At 39.0% G+C, this 23,747-nt stretch overlaps 2 protein-coding genes and 1 pseudogene across 9 annotated transcripts in view; all 3 read left to right on the top strand.

Annotated features, from left to right (window-relative positions):
* The window catches only part of LOC122432124 (immunoglobulin-binding protein 1-like), a 31,598-nt gene extending 16,832 nt beyond the window's left edge, over nt 1-14,766 (top strand). The window contains exons 2-3 of the mRNA XM_043453933.1: nt 3,245-3,320; nt 13,591-14,766. Coding sequence (XP_043309868.1) covers nt 13,591-14,610 — 1,020 coding nt within the window. The 5' untranslated portion in view covers nt 3,245-3,320 and the 3' untranslated portion in view covers nt 14,611-14,766. The remainder of the gene's footprint in view (nt 1-3,244; nt 3,321-13,590) is intronic.
* The window catches only part of PTBP3 (polypyrimidine tract binding protein 3), a 91,827-nt gene that overhangs the window by 16,902 nt on the left and 51,178 nt on the right, over nt 1-23,747 (top strand). For 3 of the 7 annotated variants that reach the window (XM_043453926.1, XM_043453928.1, XM_043453930.1), the window contains one exon: nt 3,245-3,320. In XM_043453926.1, the coding sequence (XP_043309861.1) occupies nt 3,245-3,320 (76 nt within the window). Of the gene's footprint in view, nt 1-3,244; nt 3,330-23,652; nt 23,673-23,747 lie in introns of those variants that run through there. The other 4 variants (XM_043453925.1, XM_043453929.1, XM_043453927.1 and 1 more) reach the window with 2 other exon arrangements.
* On the top strand, nt 18,866-21,687 carry LOC122432122 (annotated as a pseudogene). The gene has a single exon (XR_006266747.1). The product of XR_006266747.1 is annotated as a heat shock protein HSP 90-alpha-like (transcript).

The raw sequence follows: 23,747 nt of genomic DNA, 5'->3' as shown, positions 1-23,747 counted from the left end.
GCTGGTGAAGAATCCACCTGAAATGCAGGAGACTCCAATTTGATTTCTGGATTGGGAAGATCCACTGGAAAAGGGATAGGCTACACACAGCAGTATTCTTGGGCTTCCCTGGTGGCTTAGCTGATAAAGAATCCTCCTGCAGTGTGGGAGACCTGGGTTCCATCCCTGGGTTGGGAAGATCCTCTGGAGAAGGGAATGGCTACCCATTCCAGTATTCTGGCCTGGAGAATTCCATGGACTGTATAGTCCATGGGGTTGTACAGATTCGGACACTACTGAGCGACTTTGACTTTTATTATAGAAGTACAAATGCATCTTAGTAGTCACTTGTAGTATACTAGTAACTTGAAGTTACTCTGTATTGTTAAGCAGAAGTTTGAGATCTCTTACAGTTTTATCTTCATTCAAAAAGAAAAGATTGTCTCTTACTTCTGAATATTTATTCTATGGATAGAATATAAAATACAGAAAATACTGTATTCTAAATGCAGCATAATTTTTGGGATCAATAAATTACATATGATGCTAATATTGAGTAGTAGGGAAATAGTAGGCAATTATAGAATTTAAGAATTCATTAAATTATAATGGAGACTAACAATGTGACAAAAGCTTATCAGTTAAAAAGATCACAGAGGAACATAGATTGATATTATAACTTTGTACAGTGTGTATTAGGATAACACAACTATGAAAATGATCTAGCTAATTAACATCTAAATATTTTCCTGATATAATTGGATAAGTATGCAAAAATGTTTAAATGAAGATGGTTATAGTGAAAAATTTGACCTCCTGTTTTTTTTCTAAACAGATATCATCAGTGTGCTGAAGGAAAGTTCTAATGCCTCATTGTTTATTCTTCTTATGTCCTATTCTTGCCATCCCATGGACTGTAGCCCTCCAGGCTCCTCTGTCCATGGGATTCTCCAGGCAAGAATACTGGAGTGATTGGCCATGTCCTTTTCCAGGGGATCTTCCTGACCCAGGGTTTGAACCCGGGTCTCCTGCACTTCAGGCAGGTTCTTTACCAACTGAGCTACCAGGGAAGCCCCTCTTATTCTCAAAGGTTAATCATAAATGGAACTTTATTAAATCTCTTTTGTAGTCCTTTCCATTTTGATTTTGTCAAAATCCAGTCTTTTATCAATTTATCTGACAGAGGGAATTTACTTTTTGTTGGTATCAAAAAGTTTGCATTTCTTTTTAAAACTTTAGAAAGTTTCCTTTATTGAAAGAATATTTTTACCTTTAGGAGATTATACTAATTACATTGTATACGTATAACTAGATCTCCCCCATGGCTCAGCGGTAAAGAATCCGCCTGCCAAGCAGGAGACATGGGTTTGATTCCTGGGTCGGGAGGATCAGGAAATTTCTCTTCCACTGTCGGGGGCCAGGTTTTGATCTTTGGTCAGAGAACTAAGATCTCACAAGTGGTGACGTGTGGCCAAAAACATTGACCGAGAGCTGAACAAATTACCATTTGAAATAGGTTGGTTTTAAATTTATACATGTTGTTTATTGTCCTTCCTATATATAAATGTTTTAATCTTGGTAATAGACCTCATGATGACAATGAAAAGGCTAGTCCCACTCCCTTATCTTTTAGCTTTGATAGTTCAACTTTGAAATTGGTCAAGCTCTTACCTGAAAAAGAGTCTAAATTACTTAAAAGAGTAGTTCTTTAAGAAATAATACACAGTAAAGACCATTTAAGGAATAATGGATGAAAAGTCACTTATTTAAAGGATTTGGCAAATATAGAAATAAATTACATCTTTTTGTTCAACTTTTAATATACATATATATGTATATACCATATATCATGAAAAAGTATATATATATGTATGAAAAAGTCAAGGAGTGCTGCACAAATTATTCACATGCAAATGCTTAAAAATATACTACAAAAACTTAACATGCTTAATATACCAATTGTATTTAAAATACACTAAATATACTTAAAAGTATACTGCAAAAATAATAATCAGGATACAACCCCTGAATGTGGTTTTTGGTACTTCAGATATGACATCTCAGAGGGGAGAGATCTGCGAGAGCAGCCTTAGCAACGGCTTACGGGTGGTGAGCTACTGTCGGGCAGCTCGGCTGGCCGGTAAAGCTGGGAGGTCCCGGCTGGGGGCGCCGGTTGGAGACATGATTGCAATGCGGGCCTTAGGATTTGAGCCAAAGAAAGAAGAAATTTAAAAGATGATAGCTGAAACTGACAAAGAAGGAATTGGCACCGTTAGTTTTGAAGAATTTTTTGCCATAATGAGTGTAAAAATGAGTGAAAAGGATGAAAAAGAAGAAATACTGAAGGCTTTAAAATTATTTGATGATGATGATAGAGGAAGTATATCACTGAACAATATCAAGAGGGTTGCTAAGGAACGAGGGGAAAGTTTAACAGATGATGAACTTCAGGAAATGCTTGATGAGGCTGATCATGATGGGGATGCAGAAATAAACAAGGAAGAATTTTTGAAAATGATGCAAAAGACCAGTCTTTATTAATACTGTCTTTTGTGCCTTCTGGAAAGTTGTTAATAAGTTTGTATTTGTTGTAAGTTCCATAATAGCTGAATGTATTCATTTTCAGTGTTTAAGTTTATATACATAAACTGGTCTCTTGATGTCTAATCTATGTGAGCAGTTACATGTTGCTACCAGTATGTTGTTAAATCTACAATGTCAAGAAATAAAATGTAGTGACTTCCTTAAACTCTGAATCTGAAGAACAGTATTAATTACAGTATTAATTAACAGTATTAATTACAAGTGCTGTTTTTAGAGCCCCAGGTTCTAAAACTTAGATTTGGAAATTGGCCCCACATCATAAGCCAGTCATTACTTCCCCTATTATTTTCTTTTTGTGCAACTCTAAAAATGAACATTTGCTTTTTAACTGATTATTCAGATATGTAAAGTCTTAAATAAAACTGTCTGGAAGCTTCAAAAAAAAAAAACATCTCAGGGTTTGCTCAAAAAAGGTTATGGGATTATGCTCCCAATTATGTGATGGCAGTTCTGTTTTTTATCATTAACAACCATGTAGATGTGTGATAATTTTCCTTTACTGTTCTCTTCCAACCTTTAGATGTTATGGTTCTTGAGGTGTTCTCCTTAAATGCCGTGATATCAGATTTCAGTAATAGTACTAGCTTTTAATATTTTTTAGTAGTAAATTTATGGATCATTATCAGAGACTCATTAACAGAATATTGCTCTTGCTTTTCAGCGGGGGTCTGATGAGCTTCTTTCTTCTGGCATCATTAACGGACCTTTTACCATGAACAATTCCACTCCTTCTGCAGGTGTGTATGGTGAGTTTTCATTTTTATTTTTTTTTCAAAATTTGAGAATTTTCTCCCCTGGGTTTCAAACATTTCTTCCACAGTGTTCTTATTTTGCTCATCTTATAACATCAAGTGCTACTATTTATAACAAAAACTAAAATTTGTGGCAGTGAAGTTCATAGAGATGAAGTTACTAGTTACAGCACTCTTAAATTTTAAGGATTAATTTGGATCTAATTTGATAATTCCTTTTTTGACTGACATTCTTTGTTAACATAATTGTGATAAATTATCAGTAAGTTGGTGATCTAGAACTATTGAGTAAAATAGGTAGATTTAAAAGCTTGCATTGAATGATGATTGCTTTAGAAGTATTAAAACTAAATTAAAAATTTATAAGCTCACATGATTTTAAAACTAAATGTTCTTGAAATTTGAGGACTGTGAAATGAATTGGAGGAGTGAAGTACTGAAGAGATAGCAAGGGGGTCACGAGGCTATTGCTGCACAGGAGAGCCTGGTAAGGGAGGAAAGTTTGCACTGTAGCAGTAGCAGTTGTGATGGAGAGAATTAGAGAACTTAGAGGTGAAACTGACGGTAATTGGTGATTAGTGGAATGTTTGAATAAGGAATTCCATTGATGATTTTCAGATTTTAGATTTGGATAATTGTGTAGCTGAATTGTAGTGCCTTCATTTATATTAGAAAATACAGAAAGAATAGGGTTGGACAACATAGCATGTTCAGATTTCATATATTGATTTGAAGTTCCTCTGGGAACATCCAGATGGAAGTGTCAGGTAGGTAGTGGGTTCTTCTGGTTTCAGCATCATAAAGAGAAATTTGGAAATCAATATCATACTCACTTAACCATGGAAGCCGTGAGAGTAGAGAGTCTCAGAAAAGGTGAGATTTTTTTATCCAAATGTTTTTGGAGGTCTAGGAAGTTAGAGAATGAGTGGACTTCACCTTCTAGATGCTGGTGTCTGGAAGAGTGGACAACCTTTACGTGGGAACCCCTGTAAGAGACGTGACAGTCAAGATGAAAGATGAGAAGAAAAGTCAGTGAAGAGACCAGGAGTGTATGAGCATTGCTCAGCCATGGAACATTACTCTACAAGATGTGTTGGTGGGGCAGAGCAGGGGGTTTGTTCTTGTGGAAGTGTGGACAGTAGATAATAGGAGCAGGAGACTAAAAGCTCTCTCAAGCCTGACTTGGCTTCAGAATCATCTGAGTGTTAAAGCACAGTTGCAGAGTCCATCCTCAGAATTGCTGGGCCAGTAGATCTGGGATGGGTCCTGGTAATTTTGCATTTCCACAAGTTCCCAGGAATGATAATGCTGACATTTGGGGAGCCATACTTAAAGAGAATTACTGAATGAAGGAAATAACTAGAATTTGAAGTTCTGAAATCTGATTATCCTCTTGATCTGTTAGACTTTTTAAGGAAAATTTGGCTCTTACTCCTAGAGCTATGGTACATCTAGGGTGGGGCCCATGTGTTTGCTTTTAACTTTAAAACTGAGGTCAATTTGTTTGGTCATATTTACAAACTACTGGAACAGATGACCAGAAAGACTGACATGTTGATTGATTGATTGATTACTTAGGAAAAGAAAGACGTATGAGCTGTGAGTTATCTGGCAGCATAGTCCGCTGTGTTTTGTCTTTATGTTTTGAATTCCTTCTTGTATCCCATTTCATTCTAGGTTCAGTGTTTTTAGGTTGACAGTTATTTTCTTTTAGTACTTTGCAGGTACTATTTTATTATTCTTTTAGCCTCTGTTGTTGAGAAGCCTTTGTCAGCCTTCGTTATTATTGTGTAGATAGAATTAATTCTCTGTAGTTGTTTTAACATTTTTCTCTTTAATTTTGTTCTGTGCCTCTAGCTATGTCTAGGTGTGGATCGCTGGTTCTCTGAGGGTTCACTAAAATAGCTTGGGAAGCTTTGAAGAAAATACAGATACCTTGACCCACTCCACACCAATTCTAAAATTGCTGGTTGGGGAAGGAGAGGCCTAGGTACTGTTCTTAAAGCTTCTTAGCTGACACATGTAAGGTACAGCCAGGGTTGAAGACCATTGCTGCAGACTTACTTTCATTTATCCTGCTTAGTAGTGACCCCAACTTTCCAAAGAATTGCCTCCTTCTGGAACTCCAGTTAGACATGTTTTGGGCCACCTCATTTAGTCCTGCATTTGTTTTGACCTCTTAGATTCATTGTCACCACTTTCCCCTTAAAGTCCTGTATTTTTGATAATTTCCTTGAAATGGTTTTCTGATTCACTCATTGTTCAGCTTTGTCTAATATGCTTTTTAATCCTTCTGTTGAGTATTTGATTTCAAGGCATATATTTTTCATTTTTCTATGTCTATTTGACTCGTTTTTTAAAGACCATCTAGTTGGGTTTTTTTTTTAATATTGTGTTCTTATGGTTTCTGTTGTTTTTTCCTCTAATTTTTAAATTATTTAAAACAATTTTTATAGTCTCAGATTTTACAATTACGGAGTTGTTAGGGGTTCTAATATTCCTGGGTTTTGTATCAGCTAATGTTGGCTTATGTTATATTATTTTTACTTGATTCATAATTTTTGGTTATGAGATAAACTTCAACTAAATTATTTTTTTCCTTCTGTGAGAATCTTTTGTGTTTGCTCTGCCAGATTTGCTAGGTTAGAAATGGCAACCCACTCCAGCATTCTTGCCTGGAAAATTCCATGGACGGAGGAGCCTGGTGGGCTATAGTACAAGGAGTCGTACAGAGTCAGACATAACTGAGCATGCGCATATGCATAGTATAGTTCTGCTAACATATCCTAATGTATATGTTAATATATTGCTTTAGGGATTCATATCAGAAGAGACAAGAAAATAAAAATCTGGATATTAAAAAAAAAAAATCTGGATATTTACATCTCTCCTTTCAGATCTCTGAACAGACATATACTTCCTTGTTCAATACCTGTGGTAGATGGAAAATTTCTAAATTTAATTTGCCTTGTACTGAAAGGGGGCCTCCTAAGGGGCTGGCCTGTTGGTACCTAGAAATTTTACTTCTATTTTTTAGGTCACCTATACATTAAAAATACTTTTGTAATACTTGATTCAATATTTGCAATTCTCAAAACTTCAAAAACTAAAGATTATGTTACTCTTAGTTCTTGACTCCTTTGAATAAATGTTATTGGAAAGTTTCTAAGGCTCATTTAAAGAGTTTAATCCCATTGTAATAGTTAAGTAGTTCTTCAAAGACACAAATAATTTTAAAAATCACATTAATAATGGGTTGCTAAAAGAAAGCCATGTGTAGTACTATGTTGAAAGATCTTTTTGTATTCAGTACAGTCTTCATCACAAAATTTTTGTAGTTTCAGTTTAGTTCAGTCACTCAGTCATGTCCAACTCTTTGCGACCCCATGGACTGCAGCACACCTGCCCTTCCTGTCCATCACCAACTCCCAGAATATACTCAAACTCATGTCCATCAAGTCGGTGATGCCATCCAGCCATCTCATCCTCTGTCGTCCCCTTCTCCTCCCACCTTCAATCTTTTTCAATCTTTCCCAGCATCAAGGTCTTTTCAAATGAGTCAGTTCTTTGCATCAAGTGGCCAAAGTATTGGGAGTTTCAGCTTCAGCATCCAGAAGACTCGCAAGAGTCTTCTCCAACACCACAGTTGAAAAGCATCAATTCTTCATCACTCAGCTTTCTTTATAGTCCACAACTCTCACATCCATACATGACCACTGGAAAAACCATAGCCTTGACTAGACGGACTTTTGTTGGCAAAGTAATGTCTCTGCTTTTTAATATGCTGTCTAGGTTGGTCATAACTTTTCTTCCAAGGAGCAAGCATCTTTTAATTTCATGGCTGCAGTCACCATCTGCAGTGATTTTGGAGCCCAAGAAAATAAAGTCTCATTGTTTCCACTGTTTCCCTGTCTACTTGCCATGAAGTGATGGAACCAGATGCCGTGATCTTAGTTTTCTGAATGTTGAGTTTTAAACCAACTTTTTCACTCTCCTCTTCCACTTTCATCAAGAGGCTCTTTAGTTCTTTGCTTTCTGTTCTGGTGGTGTCATCTGCATATCTGAGGTTATTGATATTTCTCCCGGAAATCTTGATTCCAGCTTGTGCTTCCTCCAGCCCAGCGTTTCTCATGATGTACTCTGCATATAAGTTAAAGAAGCAGGGTGACAATATACAGCCTTAACATACTCCTTTTCCTATTAGGAACCAGTCTGTTCCATGTCCAGTTCTAACTGTTGCTTCCTGACCTGCATACAGATTTCTAAAGAGGCAGGTCAGGTGGTCTGGTATTCCCATCTCTTTAAGAAACACAGTTTGTTGTGATCCACACAGTGAAAAGCTTTGAATAGTTAATAAAGCAGAAATATATGTTTTTCTGGAACTCTCTTGCTTTTTCGATGATCCAGCGGATGTTGGCAATTTGATCTCTGGTTCTTCTGCCTTTTTTAAAACCAGCTTGAACATCTGGAAGTTCATGGTTCATGTACTCTTGAAGCCTGGCTTGGAGAATTTTGAGCATTACTTTGCTAGTGTGTGAGATGAGTGCAATTGTGCAGTAGTTTGAGCACTCTTTGGCATTGCCTTTCTTAGGGATTAAAATGAAAACTGACCTTTTCCAGTCCTGTGGCCACTGCTGAGTTTTCCAAATTTGCTGGCATATTGAGTGCAGCACTTTCACAGCATCGTCTTTCAGGATTTGAAATAGTTCAACTGGAATTCCATCACCTCCACTAGCTTTGTTTGTAGTGATGCTTCCTAAGGCCCGCTTGACTTCACACTCCAGGATGTCTGGCTCTGTAGACAAATGTTTTACACTTGTTTACGTAAATCATATGCTTTGCCTTCTCAATGTAATCTTAGGAATGATGGCAGAGACTATTTATTGTGTACCCAAATACTTTCTATTTTCTCAAGCAACAGAGCCCTAATATTTATCAGGGCATGTTGTCTCCCAGATTAAATGACTACTTTTCTAGTCTTCCTTATAGCTAGGTGTGCTCATGTGATTGAGTGCTGTCTAACAAGATATAAGTGGAAGTGTTACATTTCTACATGGGTTTTCCTCTTTTTATCTTTCTGCCTGTAGGAGTGCTAGCTTCCATCTGTGAGAAAAATGCTCCAGAAATCTGCTTTTGAGTTTATTGCTGAATATTAAGCCACACATGCCTGACCAGTAGGGATGATATTTCAGCTCTACCATAAAGACTGTTCTAAACCCACCCTAAAAAGACTTATTAAGCAAGCTATAAAACAGTTACCTGATCTGAAAGTAACTTTTTTCCAGAAGGGAGTCTGGCACTTTAAAGGAATGAAACAAATGCTAGTGCTCACAGTGTTGAGCATTCAACCAAAAATTGCCAGACATGGAATGAACCAAAAAATTGTGACCCATAGCTAGAAGAAAAATCAGTCAACAGAAACAGGTTTAAAAAATGACAGATGATGAAATTAGCAGATTTGGACTTTGGAACAGTTACTAAAGTATGTGAAAGGATTTAAAGGAAAATATCAACAAGGAGAAAATAAAAATCAAATGGAACTTCTAGAGATAAAAATGTAGCATCTAAAAAGAAACAGGCGTGGCTTTACCAGCACTAATCTTCTGTAAAAGAAATAATCAGCGAGTTTAAAGTCAACAGTAGAAACTAAACACAGACCAAAAAAAAAAAAAAACTGAAAAAAAAATCAGAGCCTTATCAACCTGTAGAACAAAGTAAAGTGGTTCTAAACATATGTATATTTGAAGTCACAGGAAAAAAGATGGGGATTGGGAAACAAATATGTCTAAAGAAATAATGACTGAAAATATTCCAAATTTGGTGGAAACTGTAAACCCACACATCCAAGAAGTTCAATGAACCACAGGCAGGATAAACACAGTGGAAACCACACCAAGGCTCATCGTAATCAAATTGCTGAAAACCAGGAATGCAGAACAAATCTTAAAAGTAGCCAGAGGAAAAAAAGTCACATTTTTCAGAGAAACAAAGATAAGAGTAATGAGAGTTCTTGCCCCCAAATGGTGCAACTCAGAAGACAGTGGAGAAACATCTTCAAAGTACTGAAGATAAATAACAATCAAACTGAAATTTTATGTACAGTTAAAATATTTTTCAAAAATAAAAGCTAAAGCTTTTTTGAGGCACACAAAAGCCGAGAGCATTTGTTAGTAACAGACTTAAATTTTATGAAACGGGAAAGGAAATTCCTCAGACTTGAGGAAAATGATACCAGGTGGAAATTTGGGTCTACACAAAGTGGTAAATATGTGGATATGTGACTTTTCTTCCTCATGTTTTTGGTTAAGTTCAAAGATAATTGAGGGGTTCTGGGAAGGTGGTAGAGTAAGAAGCACCAGGAGTCTTTCTACCTAAGCGACAATTGGGCTGGCAGAATCTGCCTGTAACTAATTTGGAACTCTGGAGTCTTTTGAAGGCCTGTGAGTTCCAGGGGAAGACTTGGAAGGTAAATTGTGGTTAATTATGGTCAATTTTAGCTCTCAGCACAGTAGCAGCTACCATCCCTCACCCTCAGTCACATGGCAGGCAGCTGTGTGAGTTCCAGAGCAGCTTACAAATAGGAGCCAGGGTGGGCAGAAAGGATCTGGTCTGTCAGCTTCAAGGATCTGTGCTCTGGTTGCTCCTTCTGATCACATAGATGCGAAGAGGCAAGCAGCCATTGTTCTTGCATCCTCCCCCTTCTGTCAGCACCCCTCACCCCCAGTGTATGTGACTTTCACAGGATTTGGTTGGTGTTTTCCACACCTTCCTCTCCTTCATTTTCCTTCCCCTGCACCCTTTTGGGAAGCAAATATTAAAGACTAGGACATTAAAAAAAACAACAGCATCTACAGAGAAAATCAGAAGGTAATAGTGCATGCCCAGGAAAAGGCTCAGAAGACACTTGAGAAGGACTTAAATTTACACCTTAAGCTTATTCTTGGCATAGAGACAGTCCAAAAGAATCAGAAAAACAATAACACAGACAAGAAAACCCTGAGAAAAGGGAAGAATCTGATTTCCAGCATTACCACAATACGAAATTTGATGAAAAATATGAATATAAACATCAGAGAACCTTAATGTACTCCAGGTAAGATGAATTCTATGAGACCCACAATGAGACACATTTGAAACCAAATTTTTGGACGTCAGAGATAAAGACAGAATCCGCAAAGCATTAAGGGAGAATTGACTCATCACATGCAAGGGATCCTTAATAAGAATATGAGCAGATTTCTCTTCAGGAACTTGGACAAAAGTCAGTGGGCCAGTATATTCAAAGTTCTAAAAGAATGTAAGCGTTAACCAAGTATCCTGTGTTTGGTAAATGTCCTTCAGAAGTGAGAGAGAAATTAAGACATTCCCAGATGACTAAAAACTGAAGAGGTTTATTGGTTAACTAGATCTGCCCTGAAAGAAATATTCGAAGGAGTCCCTTGGGGTGAAATGAAAAGACACTAGACAGGAGCTGAAAGCCTTTTGAGGCAATAAAGATCTCAGTGAATGCCATTGTAAAAGCCTATATCATTCAAACAATGGTTTGTAACCCACTTTTTCTTCTCTGCAGATTTAAGGGCCTAATGCACTTTTTAAAAAAATTATTAATCTAAAAGCTCTCAAGTGACCTGGTTTGTAGCTCCACATTTTGTTTTCTACATAATTTAGGAGACTGATAACATTTAAATGAATTGTTAGTTTGTTTTTCTGGGCACACATTTAAAGATCTACTTTTGTGATAATAGTGGAAAGGGGTGGGGACAGATCTACAAAGGAGCAGAGTTTTTGTATGTTACTGAAGTTAAGCCGGACTAAATTCAAATTAGAGTGTTATAACTTTAGGATGTTAAAATAATCCCCATGGTAACCATAAAGAAAATAGCTATCTAATATGCTCAAAAAGGAATGAGAAAGAATACTTAGAGTAGACAGAATCTTAGAGAGAGAGAGTAGAATGGTGGTTGCTAGGAACTGGAAGAAGAGGGTTTACAGAGCTGCATTTAATGGATATAGAATTTCAGTTTTATCAACACAAGGTGAAAAGTGCTATGGAAATGAATGGTTGTGATAGTTGCACATTATGAATGTATTTAACATCACTAAATTCTGTGTTTAAAGATAGTGATTTTATGTGTATTATACCATAGTAAAAAAAATTTTTGATAAGAACTATAGAATGCTCTCTATGGAAAGCTCCATAAGATACAAGTGATTAAAACAAGATGCAGAAAGGAAAAAAGGTAATTGATTATTTAAAGCAAGATAAAATTAATATAGTTGGGGGGTTGTAGCAAATGTGAAAAGTACAATATATGACAGTAATACAAAGGATATGTATGATAAGGGAAAGAGATGTATACTTTGAAAAGTTCTTACATAATACCTACATATTATAGTATTATTTTAAGGTAGACTGGGGTAAGTTAAAGAAACTTATTATTGATTAAACTCCAGAGCAATCACTTAAAAAAACTAACCAAAAAAGTAAACATTATAATTGAAAACCAGAGGTTATCTACCATTTATGTGCATGTTTTATGTGTGACGTATTATGTTTTCTTGATAAATTGAACCCTTTACCATTATGAAGTGTCTTTCTTTATCCCTACTGATATTCCTTTTCCTGAAGTCTACTTTGATGTTAGTACAGCCACTTTATCTTTCTTATGATTAGTGTTTACATATTTATCTTTTCTCATCTTTTTAGCTTTAACCTGAGATTTTTATATTTGAAATGAGTTTCTTATTCACACCGTATAATTGAATTTTGCTTTTATCTAGACAGTTGTAACTTCTGCCTTTCAATTGGAATCTTTATGCCATTTTCACTTAATACAGTTATTGATATGGTTGGGTTTAAGTCTGTCATCTTGCTCTTTGTTTTCTATTTATATTCATTCTGTTTCTGCTTTGTGTCCTGTCTTTCTTTAGAGTATTTTTTATATTCCATTTTATTTATCATTTATTACTTTGTATTCCATATATTTATTTATATTTCTTGATACATATATATATTTCACCTAATTATAGAGCTTCAGGATACATAAAGAATACTAACAACTAAACAAAGAAATAGAAAAGTCCACAATTAGAGCTGGAGATTTCAATACTCCTCTCTCAGTAATTGATAGCCCAGTACATAAAAACTAGTAAGGATACAGAACAGGAGTTAGCAAATTCTCCTGTTGGCCAGATCCATTCCAGTTGCTCATTTTTGTATTGCCCATGAACTGAGACTGATTTTTACATTAAAAAATAAACTATATACCTCATATTATTCTGTTTAAAATTTTTTACTATTATTTTTTGACCCTATGGCACAGCATGTGGGATCTTAGTTCCTCAACCAAGGATTGACCTGGAGCCCCTTACCTTGAAAGCATGGAATCTTAACCAGTGGACCACTAGGGAAGTCCCTGATTTTTACACTTTAAATGGTAAAAAACACAAAGAATATTTTGTTGTGATTGTAAAACTTAACATGAAGTTAAATTTCATTGTCTATATATAAAGTTTTATTTGAACACAATCATACCCACTTGTTTACATATTACCTCTGGCTGCTTTCATTTTATAACTGCAGAGATGAATAGCTGGGTCAGAGCCTGTATGGCCCACAAAGTCTAAAATATTTATGTGACCCTTTAAAAGAAGTCTGTAGGTCCTCTAACACTGAAGTTTTCAGTACTCTCAACCAGCTTGACCTAATTGACATAATGGAATAGTCTCTCCAGCACCATCAGGATACATACTCAAGTACACATGAAGTGGTCTGCAAGGTAGACTATATGCTGGGTCCTTAAATAGGTCTCAGTTAAACATGAGTGCATTAAGGTATTAGAGTTGTATCAGAACTAGAAATTTTAAAAAATGATACTCAAATATTTGAGAAGAACTCTCCAATTGCTTAGAAAAAGAAAGTAATACAGGTATACATGTACATATATCCCCTTCTTCTTGAACCTCTCTCCCATCTCCCTCCCCACCCCACCCCTCCAAGTTGACACAGAGCCCCTGTTTGAGTTTCCTGAGAAATACAGCACATTCCCATTGGCTCCCTGTTTTGCATATGGTAATGTAAGTTTCCTGTTACTCTCTCCATACATCTCACCCTCCTCCCTTATGTATCTATGTATACACATATATATGTCTACCTATGGCTGATTCATGTTGAGGTTTGACAGAAAACAACAAAATTCTGTAAAGCAATTATCCTTTAATTAAAAAATAAATTTGGGGTTCCTCCCTCCCTAAGATGGCAGCAGCCGAAGACGAGTTACTGCGCCCGCGGCTCCCCGAGGTGTTTGAAACCAGCAAGCAGCTTTTGGACGAAGTGGAAATCGCAACTGAACCCACCGGCTCCCGAATAATCCAAGATAAGGTGTTCAAGGGACTGGACCTCCTGAAGAAGGCTGCTGAAATGTTGTCGCAGCTCGACTTGTTCAGCCAAAATGACGATTTGGAGGAGATCGCGTCCACCGACCTGAAGTACCTGATGGTGCCAGCATTTCAAGGAGCATTCGCCATGAAACAAGTCAGTCCCAGCAAGCGTCTAGATCATTTGCAGTGGGCTCGAGAACACTTTTTAAGCTACTTAACTCAGTGCCAGTACTATCATGTGGCAAAGTTTGAGCTGCCCAAAACCAAGACCAACTCAGCTGAAAATAACACTGCTAATTCCTCCATGGCCTATCCTAGCATTGTTGATATGGCATCTCAGAGACAGGCCAAAAAAGAGAGATACAAGCAGAAGAAGGAGGTGGAGCATAGGTTGTCTGCACTGAAATCTGCTGTGGAAAGTGGTCAAGCAGATGATGAGCATGTTCGTGAATATTATCTCCTTCACCTTCGAAGGTGGATTGGTATCAGCTTAGAAGAGATTGAGAGCATTGACCAGGAGATAAAGCTCTTGAGAGAAAAAGACTCCACAAACGAGGCATCAACTTCTCAGTCATCTCATCAGGACAGGCCTCCAATGAAACCGTTTGTTCTCACTCAGAACATAGCCCAAGCCAAAGTATTTGGAGCTGGTTATCCAAGTCTGGCATCTATGACAGTGAATGACTGGTATGAACAGCATCAGAAATTTGGAGCTTTACCAGATCAGGAAATAGCCAAGACAACGTCAGAGTTCAAAAGAGCAGCTCAGCAGCAAGAAGATCAGGAGCATGAGGAGGAAGAGGATGATGAACAGGCGGTCCGCAGAGCTCGGGAGTGGGATGACTGGAAGGACACCCATCCTAGAGGCTTTGGCAACCGGCAGAACATGGGTTAGCCTCCCCACAACAAGACAGGACAACAGGGGCTGACATCTTCCCTGCCAAGGACAATAGTGCTGTCTCCCCCTCGCTGGTCTTCTGCTCCAGCTGTGTACAACAAAGGCAGAGATGCTTAGTCTTGCTTAGCGTTCAATAAAATGTCAAGCAATGAAGTGTGTATTTGTACCCTAAATGATAAGCCAGAAATCTTGTTTTGGCATTAATCATTCTCATCATGGTATATTTTAATTTTCTTAAGTGGAAAGAAAAGAGGACTGAGAAATGGCTCTGTATAATCAATCAATGGTTGTATGAGTTATCTTTAAAAAAAAACAAGGTCCCTTCTATCACATGTGGCTGTGCAGAAAATAAATAAATGAAACAATTTTTTTTAAAAGTAACACATAATCCATGGATCAAATAAGAAATCACAGGGAAATTAGAAGATATTTTGAAGTGAATTAAAAGGAAAACATGGCTTACTAAAGTTTATAGGATTCAGCCAGAGCTGTTCTTCAGAGAAAATTTACATCTTTAAATGTTTTATGAGAAAAGGAGAAAATGTTTAAAATGAATAAGCTTCTAAGTGTAGCATGAGAAGGACAAATTAAACCCCAAGTAAATAGAGGAATGAAAATATTAAATATGAAAAGAAAAGTTAATGATGAAGAAAATGAGGATTAGTGGAAGCAGTAGCTGCTTTTTAATAGAGCAATAAAATTAATAAACTTCTAGGTAGACAGAAAAAGAAGGTAAGTTACCAGAATCAAGAAGGATCCTGTAGACATTAAAAAGGTACTTTTATGGACTGAATACTGGAGTGGATTGCCATGTCCTCCTCCAGGGGATCTTCCCGACCCAGGGATTGAACCTGTGTCTCTTCGGTCTCCTGCATTGGCAGGAGGGTTCTTTACCACTGGTGCCACCTGGGAAGACCTGGAGAAGTTATTTGAAATCCTAAAAGATAATGCTTTTAAACCGCTGCATTCAATATGCCAGCAAATTTGGAAAACTCGGCAGTGGCCACAGGAGTGGGAAAGGTCAGTTTTCATTTCAATCCCAGAGAAAGGCAATGCCAGAAAATTTTCAAACTACCACACAGTTGCACTCATCTCACGCATTGGCAAAGTAACGCTCAAAAGTCTCCAAGTCAGGCTTCAACAGTACATGAACTTCCAGATGTTCAAGCTGGATTTAGAAAAGGCAGAGGAACCAGAGAGCAAATTGCCGATATTCGCTGGATCATCAAAAAAACAAGAGTGAAGTTGCCCAGTTGTGTCCGATTCTTTGCGATCCCATGGACTGTGGCGTACCAGGCTCCTCCATCCATGGAATTTTCCAGGGAAGAGTACTGGAGTGGGTTGCCATTTCCTTCTCCAAGGGATCTTCCCGACCCAAGAATCGAACCCGGGTCTCCCGCACTTCAGGGAGACTCTTTAACGTCTGAGCCACCAGGAAAGCCCCCAAAGTTGTGCCTTGCCCCCCCCCCTCCTGTTTCACCCTTAATAGGAAGAGACTAAGTTAGGGCCCACTCTGTTTCTTGAAGGGCAAGGAAACCACCCTCATCACCAAATGGTTCTAACAGAAAGGGAAAGTGAAGTGAAAATGAAAGTTGCTCAGTCGTGTCTGACTCTCTGCGACCCCATGACTATACAGTCCATGGAATTCTCCAGGCCAAAATACTGGAGTGGGTAGCCTTTCCCTTCTCCAGGGGATCTTCCCAACCCAGAGATCGAACCCAGGTCTCCCACATTGAAGGTGGATTCTTTACCAGCTGAGCCACCAGGGAAACCTGTGTGGATAACAACGAACTATGGGAAATTCTTAAAAAAATGGGAATACCAGAAAACCTTACCTGCCTCCTGAGAAATCTGTATGCAGGTCAAGTAGCAACACTTAGAACTGGACATGAAATAATGGACTGGTTCCAAATTGGGAAAGGAGTACGTCAAGGCTGTATATTGTCATCCTGCTTATTTAACTTATATGCAGAGTACATCATGTGAAATGCCGGGCTGGATGAAGCACAAACTGGAGTCAAGATTGCTAGGAGAAATATCAATAACCTCAGATATGTAGATGACGCCATCCTTACGGCAGAAAGCAGAGAGGAACAAAAGAACCTCTTGATGAAAGTGAAAGAGGAGAGTGAAAAATCTGACCTAAAACTCAACATTCAAAAACCTAAGATCATGGCATCTGGTCCCATCACTTCATGGCAAATAGATGGGGAGACAGTGGAAACAGTGAGAGACTTTATTTTCTTGGGCTCCAAAATCACTGCACATGGTGACTGCAGCCGTGAAATTAAAAGCTGCTTGCTCCTTGGAAGAAAAGCTGTGACCAACCTAGTGAGTAAAGTCTCTCAGTCGTGTCCGACTCTTTGCGACCCTATGGAGTGTAGCCCACCAGGCTCCTCCGTCCATGGGATTTTCCAGGCAAGAGTACTGGAGTGGCTTGCCATTTCCTTCTCCAATGACCAACCTAGATAGCATATTAAAAAGCAGAGACATTGCTGTGCCAACAGAAGGTCCATCTAGTCAAAGCTGTGGTTTTTCCAGTGGTCATGTATGAATTTGAGAGTTGGACTATAGAGAAGAATTGATGCTTTTGAACTGTGGTGTTGGAGAAGACTCTTGAGAGTCCCTTGGACTACAAAGAGGTCAAAGCAGTCCATCCTAAAGGAAATCAGTCCTGAATATTCATTGGAAGGACTGATGCTAAAGCTGAAGCGCCAATACTGGCCACCTGATGTGAAGAGCTGACTCATTAGAAAAGACCCTGATACTGGGAAAGATTGAAGGCAGGAGGAGAAGGGGACAACAGGATGAGATGGTTGGATGGCATCACCAACTCAATGGACATGAGCTTGAGCAAGCTCCGGGAGTTGGTGATGGACAGGGAAGCCTGGCGTGCTGCAGTCGATGAGGTCACAAAGAGTTAGACACAACAGAGTGACTGAACTGAACTGATGGGCTGAATGTTTGTATACCCCTAAAATTCATGTTTAAGCCCTTTTCCCCAGAGGGTTTGGAGATGGGCCCTTTGGAGTGGGGTTCACAAAGGGATTAGTGTCTTTATAAGAAGAGATACCAGAGAGCTTGCTTTTTCCCTCCACCCTGCCAGGTGAGGACCATGTGAAAAGATGGCTGTCTATAAGGCAAGAATAGAGTCCTCACTAGAAAGTGATAATGCTGATTTTGGACTTCTATTCTCCAAAACTGTGAGAAAGTAAATTTTTATTATTTAAATCACCCTGTCGTATTTTGTCATGGTATCCTGACCAGGTTAAGATAGATCTCAGATGAAAATTATGAACAGTTTTAAGCCAGGAAATTTAGATGAAGTGGACAAATTGCTTGAAAAACATAAGTACAAAAGAAATAGAAAACTGGCTTCCCTGGTGGCTCAGACAGTAAAGAATCTGCCAGCATTGTTGGAGACCTGGCTTTGATCCCTGGGTTGGAAGGATCCCCTGGAGAAAGGAACGGCTACCTATTCCAATATTTTTGCCTTGGAGAATTCCACGGACGGAATGGGCGGGCTTCAGTCCATGATGTCGCAAAAGTCAAACACAACTTAGTGACTAACACACAAATAGCCCTATGTCTGTTTTAAAAATCAAATTGGTAATTTAAAAATTCAGGTGCAGTTTACTTTTTTGTGGTCATATGAGTCATTTGTCAAAGGTTGTCAAACTCTGCATTTAAAATATCGGTGGGTTTTACCATATCTAAAATCTGCCCTAATAAAGTTAAATTTTAAAAAAGATCCATATTTCTAGGATAGTTTTTCTGGTAGATCCGTTCACTTTTGAGATGGGAATATGTGAATTTTTTAAAAACCTCCTCCACTTTTCTCTTTGGAACATGATTAATACATAGTAGCCATTCAGTTCTGTTCAGTTCTGTCACTCAGTCGTGTCCTCTCTTTGTGACCCCATGAATCGCAGCACGCCAGGCCTCCCTGTCCATCACCAATTCCCGGAATCCACCCAGACCCATGTCCATCGAGTCGGTGATGCCATCCAACCATCTCATCCTCCATCGTCCCCTTCTCCTCCTGCCTTCAATCTTTCTCAGCATCAGGGTTTTTTCCAGCTAGTCAGCTCTTCATATCAGGTGGCCAAAGTATTGGGAGTTTCAGCTTCAACATCAGTCCTTCCGATGAACACCCAGGACTGATCTCCTTTAAAATGGACTGGTTGGATCTCCTTGCAGTCCAAGGGACTCTCAAGAGTCTTCTCCAACATCACAGTTCAAAAGCAGTTCAGAGTTGCCTCTGCGTCCCTGTGCTGCGTCGTTGCGGAGCCCGTGCTAGTCCTTCAGCCAAGATGCCCGAGGAGACCCAGGCTCAGGATCAGCCGATGGAGGAGGAGGAAGTGGAGACGTTCGCCTTCCAGGCGGAAATTGCCCAGTTGATGTCACTGATCATCAACACTTTCTATTCGAATAAGGAGATTTTCCTGAGGGAGCTGATTTCAAACTCCTCCGATGCTCTGGACAAGATCAGGTATGAGAGTTTGACCGATCCCAGTAAGTTAGACTCTGGGAAAGAGCTGCACATTAATCTCATACCGAACAAGCAAGATCGAACCCTCACCATCGTGGACACCGGCATTGGGATGACCAAGGCCGATTTGATTAATAACCTGGGCACCATCGCCAAGTCCGGGACCAAAGCGTTCATGGAGGCTTTGCAGGCTGGCGCTGATATCTCCATGATAGGCCAGTTTGGTGTCGGGTTTTATTCAGCCTATTTGGTGGCTGAGAAAGTGACCGTTATCACCAAACATAACGATGACGAGCAGTACGCCTGGGAGTCTTCTGCAGGAGGATCCTTCACAGTGAGGACTGATACAGGAGAACCTATGGGGCGTGGAACAAAGGTTATTCTGCATCTGAAAGAAGACCAGACTGAGTACCTGGAGGAACGGAGAATAAAGGAGATTGTGAAGAAGCATTCTCAGTTCATTGGCTATCCCATCACTCTTTTTGTGGAGAAGGAACGTGATAAGGAAGTTAGTGATGATGAGGCAGAAGAGAAGGAAGACAAAGAGGAAGAGAAGGAGAAAGAAGAAAAGGAGTCTGATGACAAGCCTGAGATAGAAGACGTTGGCTCAGATGAGGAGGAGGAAGAGAAGAAGGACGGGGACAAGAAGAAGAAGAAGAAGATCAAGGAGAGTACATCGATCAAGAAGAGCTGAACAAGAGAAAGCCTATCTGGACCAGAAACCCTGATGACGTCACTAACGAGGAGTACGGAGAGTTCTACAAGAGCCTGACCAACGATTGGGAGGATCACTTGGCGGTCAAGCATTTTTCAGTTGAAGGACAGTTGGAATTCAGAGCCCTTCTTTTTGTCCCAAGACGAGCTCCTTTTGATCTGTTTGAAAACAGAAAGAAGAACAACAACATTAAGTTGTATATTCGCAGAGTTTTCATCATGGATAACTGTGAGGAGCTAATCCCTGAATACCTGAATTTCATTAGAGGTGTGGTGGACTCTGAGGATCTTCCTCTGAACATTTCCCGTGAGATGTTGCAACAAAGCAAAATTTTGAAAGTTATCAGGAAGAACTTGGTCAAAAAGTGCTTGGAACTCTTCACTGAACTGGCAGAAGATAAAGAGAACTACAAGAAGTTTTATGAGCAGTTCTCTAAAAATATTAAGCTTGGAATACATGAAGATTCTCAAAATCGGAAGAAGCTTTCAGAGCTGTTGAGATACTATACTTCTGCTTCTGGTGATGAGATGGTTTCTCTCAAGGACTATTGCACAAGAATGAAGGAAAACCAGAAACACATCTATTACATCACAGGTGAGACGAAGGACCAGGTAGCCAACTCTGCCTTTGTGGAGCGTCTCCGGAAGCACGGCTTGGAAGTGATCTACATGATCGAGCCTATTGATGAGTACTGTGTGCAGCAGCTGAAGGAGTTTGAGGGGAAGACCTTAGTGTCAGTCACCAAAGAGGGCCTGGAACTTCCAGAAGATGAGGAAGAGAAAAAGAAACAAGAAGAAAAAAAGACAAAATTTGAAAACCTTTGCAAAATCATGAAGGACATTTTGGAGAAGAAAGTTGAAAAGGTGGTTGTGTCTAACCGGTTGGTGACATCCCCATGCTGCATTGTGACAAGCACATATGGCTGGACAGCAAACATGGAACGGATCATGAAGGCTCAAGCCCTGAGAGACAACTCAACGATGGGTTACATGGCAGCCAAGAAGCACCTGGAGATCAACCCTGACCATTCCATCATCGAGACCTTGAGGCAAAAGGCAGAGGCTGACAAGAATGACAAGTCTGTGAAGGATCTGGTCATCCTGCTGTACGAAACCGCCCTCCTGTCTTCGGGGTTCGGCCTGGAGGACCCCCAGACGCACGCCAACAGGATCTACAGGATGATCAAACTCGGTCTCGGTATTGATGAGGATGACCCCACTGCTGACGACAGCAGTGCTGCGGTCACTGAGGAAATGCCTCCCCTGGAAGGAGACGACGACACGTCCCGCATGGAAGAAGTAGACTAAGCGCTGCCTGAGGATCGCTTGGCTGTGTGTTCAGCACTCTGTCTCCATTCCCTCTAATATGTTTTCAAGTATTTCTTTATTTTTGTTAACGTTTAAAAATCGTATGGCATGGTAACTACATAAGGGGAGGATAAGATTTCTTTATACTAAGTGTGATACTGTGATACTTTTAGCACTAAAGCAGAGCTAGTTTTTTCCTAGTTTCATGTTGGCTTATTTTAACAGATGGAAGTAGTTACGTTTGTTGTAAGGTGTGTGTGTAACCTGTGTTAACTTTGTGGTCTGAAGTGTTTAGCTATCAAGCGGATTCTTTAGTAGACCAAAATTTTTTGTCACTGAAGTGTTCTGAAGTATATACCGTGATGTTTAAAAGAAACACTTGTTAAAGCAAGTTTTCATCTTCTGGGATATACTTTTTAAAACTTCCATCCCCTGTAGTTATGACTGCATGTGCCAGGCCTCTAGAAGTTAGTGTGTTAAGCTGAACCAACTTGATTGGATTCGCTGTCCGTACATAGGGCTTGTTTTCCAAAGAAAAATATTGTTTAGAGTAGCAAACTTACAAGCCTGCTCAGGCATGTTGTAAAGCCGCTGGAAAAGTAACTTGGAGCAAGTTTTGTGAGTGGAAATGCAGTGCTCAAGTCACGTTCTGCTTTAAAAAGTTGTAACAAATATAGATGAATTAAAAAAAAAAAAAAGCAGTTCAATTCTTCGGCACTTAGCTTTCTTTATAGTTCAACTGTCACATCCACATGTGACCACTGGAAGGAAAAACCATAGCCTTGACTAGACCGGACCTTTGTTGGCAAAGTAATGTTTCTGCTTTTTAATCTGCTATTTAGGTTGGTCATAACTTTCCTTCCAAGGAGTAAGCATCTTTCAATTTCATGGCTGCAGTCACCATCTGCAGTGATTTTGGAGCACAGAAAAATGAAGTCAGCCACTGTTTGCACTGTTTCCCCATCTATTTGTCATGAAGTGATGGGACCAGATGCCATGATGTTAGTTTTCTGAATGTTGAGCTTTAAGCCAACTTTTTCACTCTCCTCTTTCACTTTCATCAAGAGGCTCTTTAGTTCTTCACTTTCTGCCATAAGGGTGGTGTCATCTGCATATCTGAGGTTATTGATATTTCTCCCGGCAATCTTGATTCCAACTTGTGCTTCCTCCAGCCCAGCGTTTCTCATGATGTACTCTGCATAGAAGTTAAATAAACAGGGTGACAATATACAGCTTTGACGTACTCCTTTTCCTATTTGGAAGCAGTCTGTTGTTCCATGTCCAGTTCTAACTGTTGCTTCCTGACCTGCATACAGGTTTCTCAAGGGGCAGGTCAGGTGGTCTGGTATGCCCATCTCTTTCAGAATTTTGCACAGTTTATTGTGATCCACACAGTCAAAGGCTTTGGCATGGTCAATAAAACAGAAATAGATGTTTTTCTGGAAGTCTCTTGCATTTTCGATGATCCAGCGGATGTTGGCAGTTTGATCTCTGGTTCCTCTGCGTTTTCTAAAACTAGCTTTGACATCTATAAGTTCATGGTTCATGTAATGCTGAAGCCTGGCTTGGAGGATTTTAAGCATTACTTTACTAGCGTGTGAGATGAGTGCAATTGTGTGGTAGTTTGAGCATTCTTTGGCATTGCCTTTCTTAGGGATTAAAATGAAAACTGACCTTTTCCAGTCCTGTGGCCACTGCTGAGTTTTCCAAATTTGCTGGCATATTGAGTGCGGCACTTTCACAGCATCGTCTTTCAGGATTTGAAATAGTTCAACTGGAATTCCATCACCTCTACTAGCTTTGTTTGTAGTGATGCTTCCTAAGGCCCACTTGACTTCACATTCCAGGATGTCTGGCTCTAGGTGAGTGATCACACCGTCTGTGTATTCTTGCCACCTCTTCTTAATATCTTCTGCTTCTGTTAGGTCCCTACCATTTCTGTCCTTTATTGAGTCCATCTTTGCATGAAATGTTCCCTTGGTATCTCTAACTTTCTTGAAGAGATCTCTAGTCTTTAGGAAGCCATTCAGTAGCCATTTAGGATGTTTCTTTCAAAAAGTACAAGATTTATTCAAGTTAAGTATTTTGAATGCTTATTTTCTTTTTTATTTTTTTTTTTTTCTTTTTTATTTCTTTTATTTCTTTTTATTATTTTCTTTATTCCCCCGCCCCTGAATGCTTATTTTCATAATACAGTTTTCAGAAAGTCTTTAATCTTTCGTATAGAGAATAATTTGTCAGAGTTGCATATTCAGTACAGTAGAATTTCCTTGTTTCCTCTTTAATTAAATTATGATTCTATATATGCTTATATACCTTTCTATTTTTAAATTGTTATATTTATCAAGTCTTTAATTATAACCTTTTTTGGGTCATCTAGATGAGTAGTTCTTTAGATTTTTAGATTTCATAGACTAATAAAATTTTGAATTAATTTTGAGCAATGTCTTAATTTTGCAAAGTTAGGACATCAAGAGAAAAAAGCCACTGTTGTCTACAGTCTTCATTTTAACACCAAAAGAAGTAGAAAGAACATACTTTCCAGGTAAAATAGGCCCTCTTAAGGAAATCAAGACATATGTTGTTGATCTCTTTGTAATGGGCATTACATCTAGCATTT

This window comes from Cervus canadensis, chromosome 30, assembly GCF_019320065.1.
Source record: "Cervus canadensis isolate Bull #8, Minnesota chromosome 30, ASM1932006v1, whole genome shotgun sequence".
In the NCBI taxonomy this organism is placed as follows: Eukaryota; Metazoa; Chordata; class Mammalia; order Artiodactyla; family Cervidae; genus Cervus; species Cervus canadensis.
The sequence above is the reverse complement of the archived record's forward strand: the minus strand, read 5'-3'. Positions and strand labels throughout refer to the sequence as shown.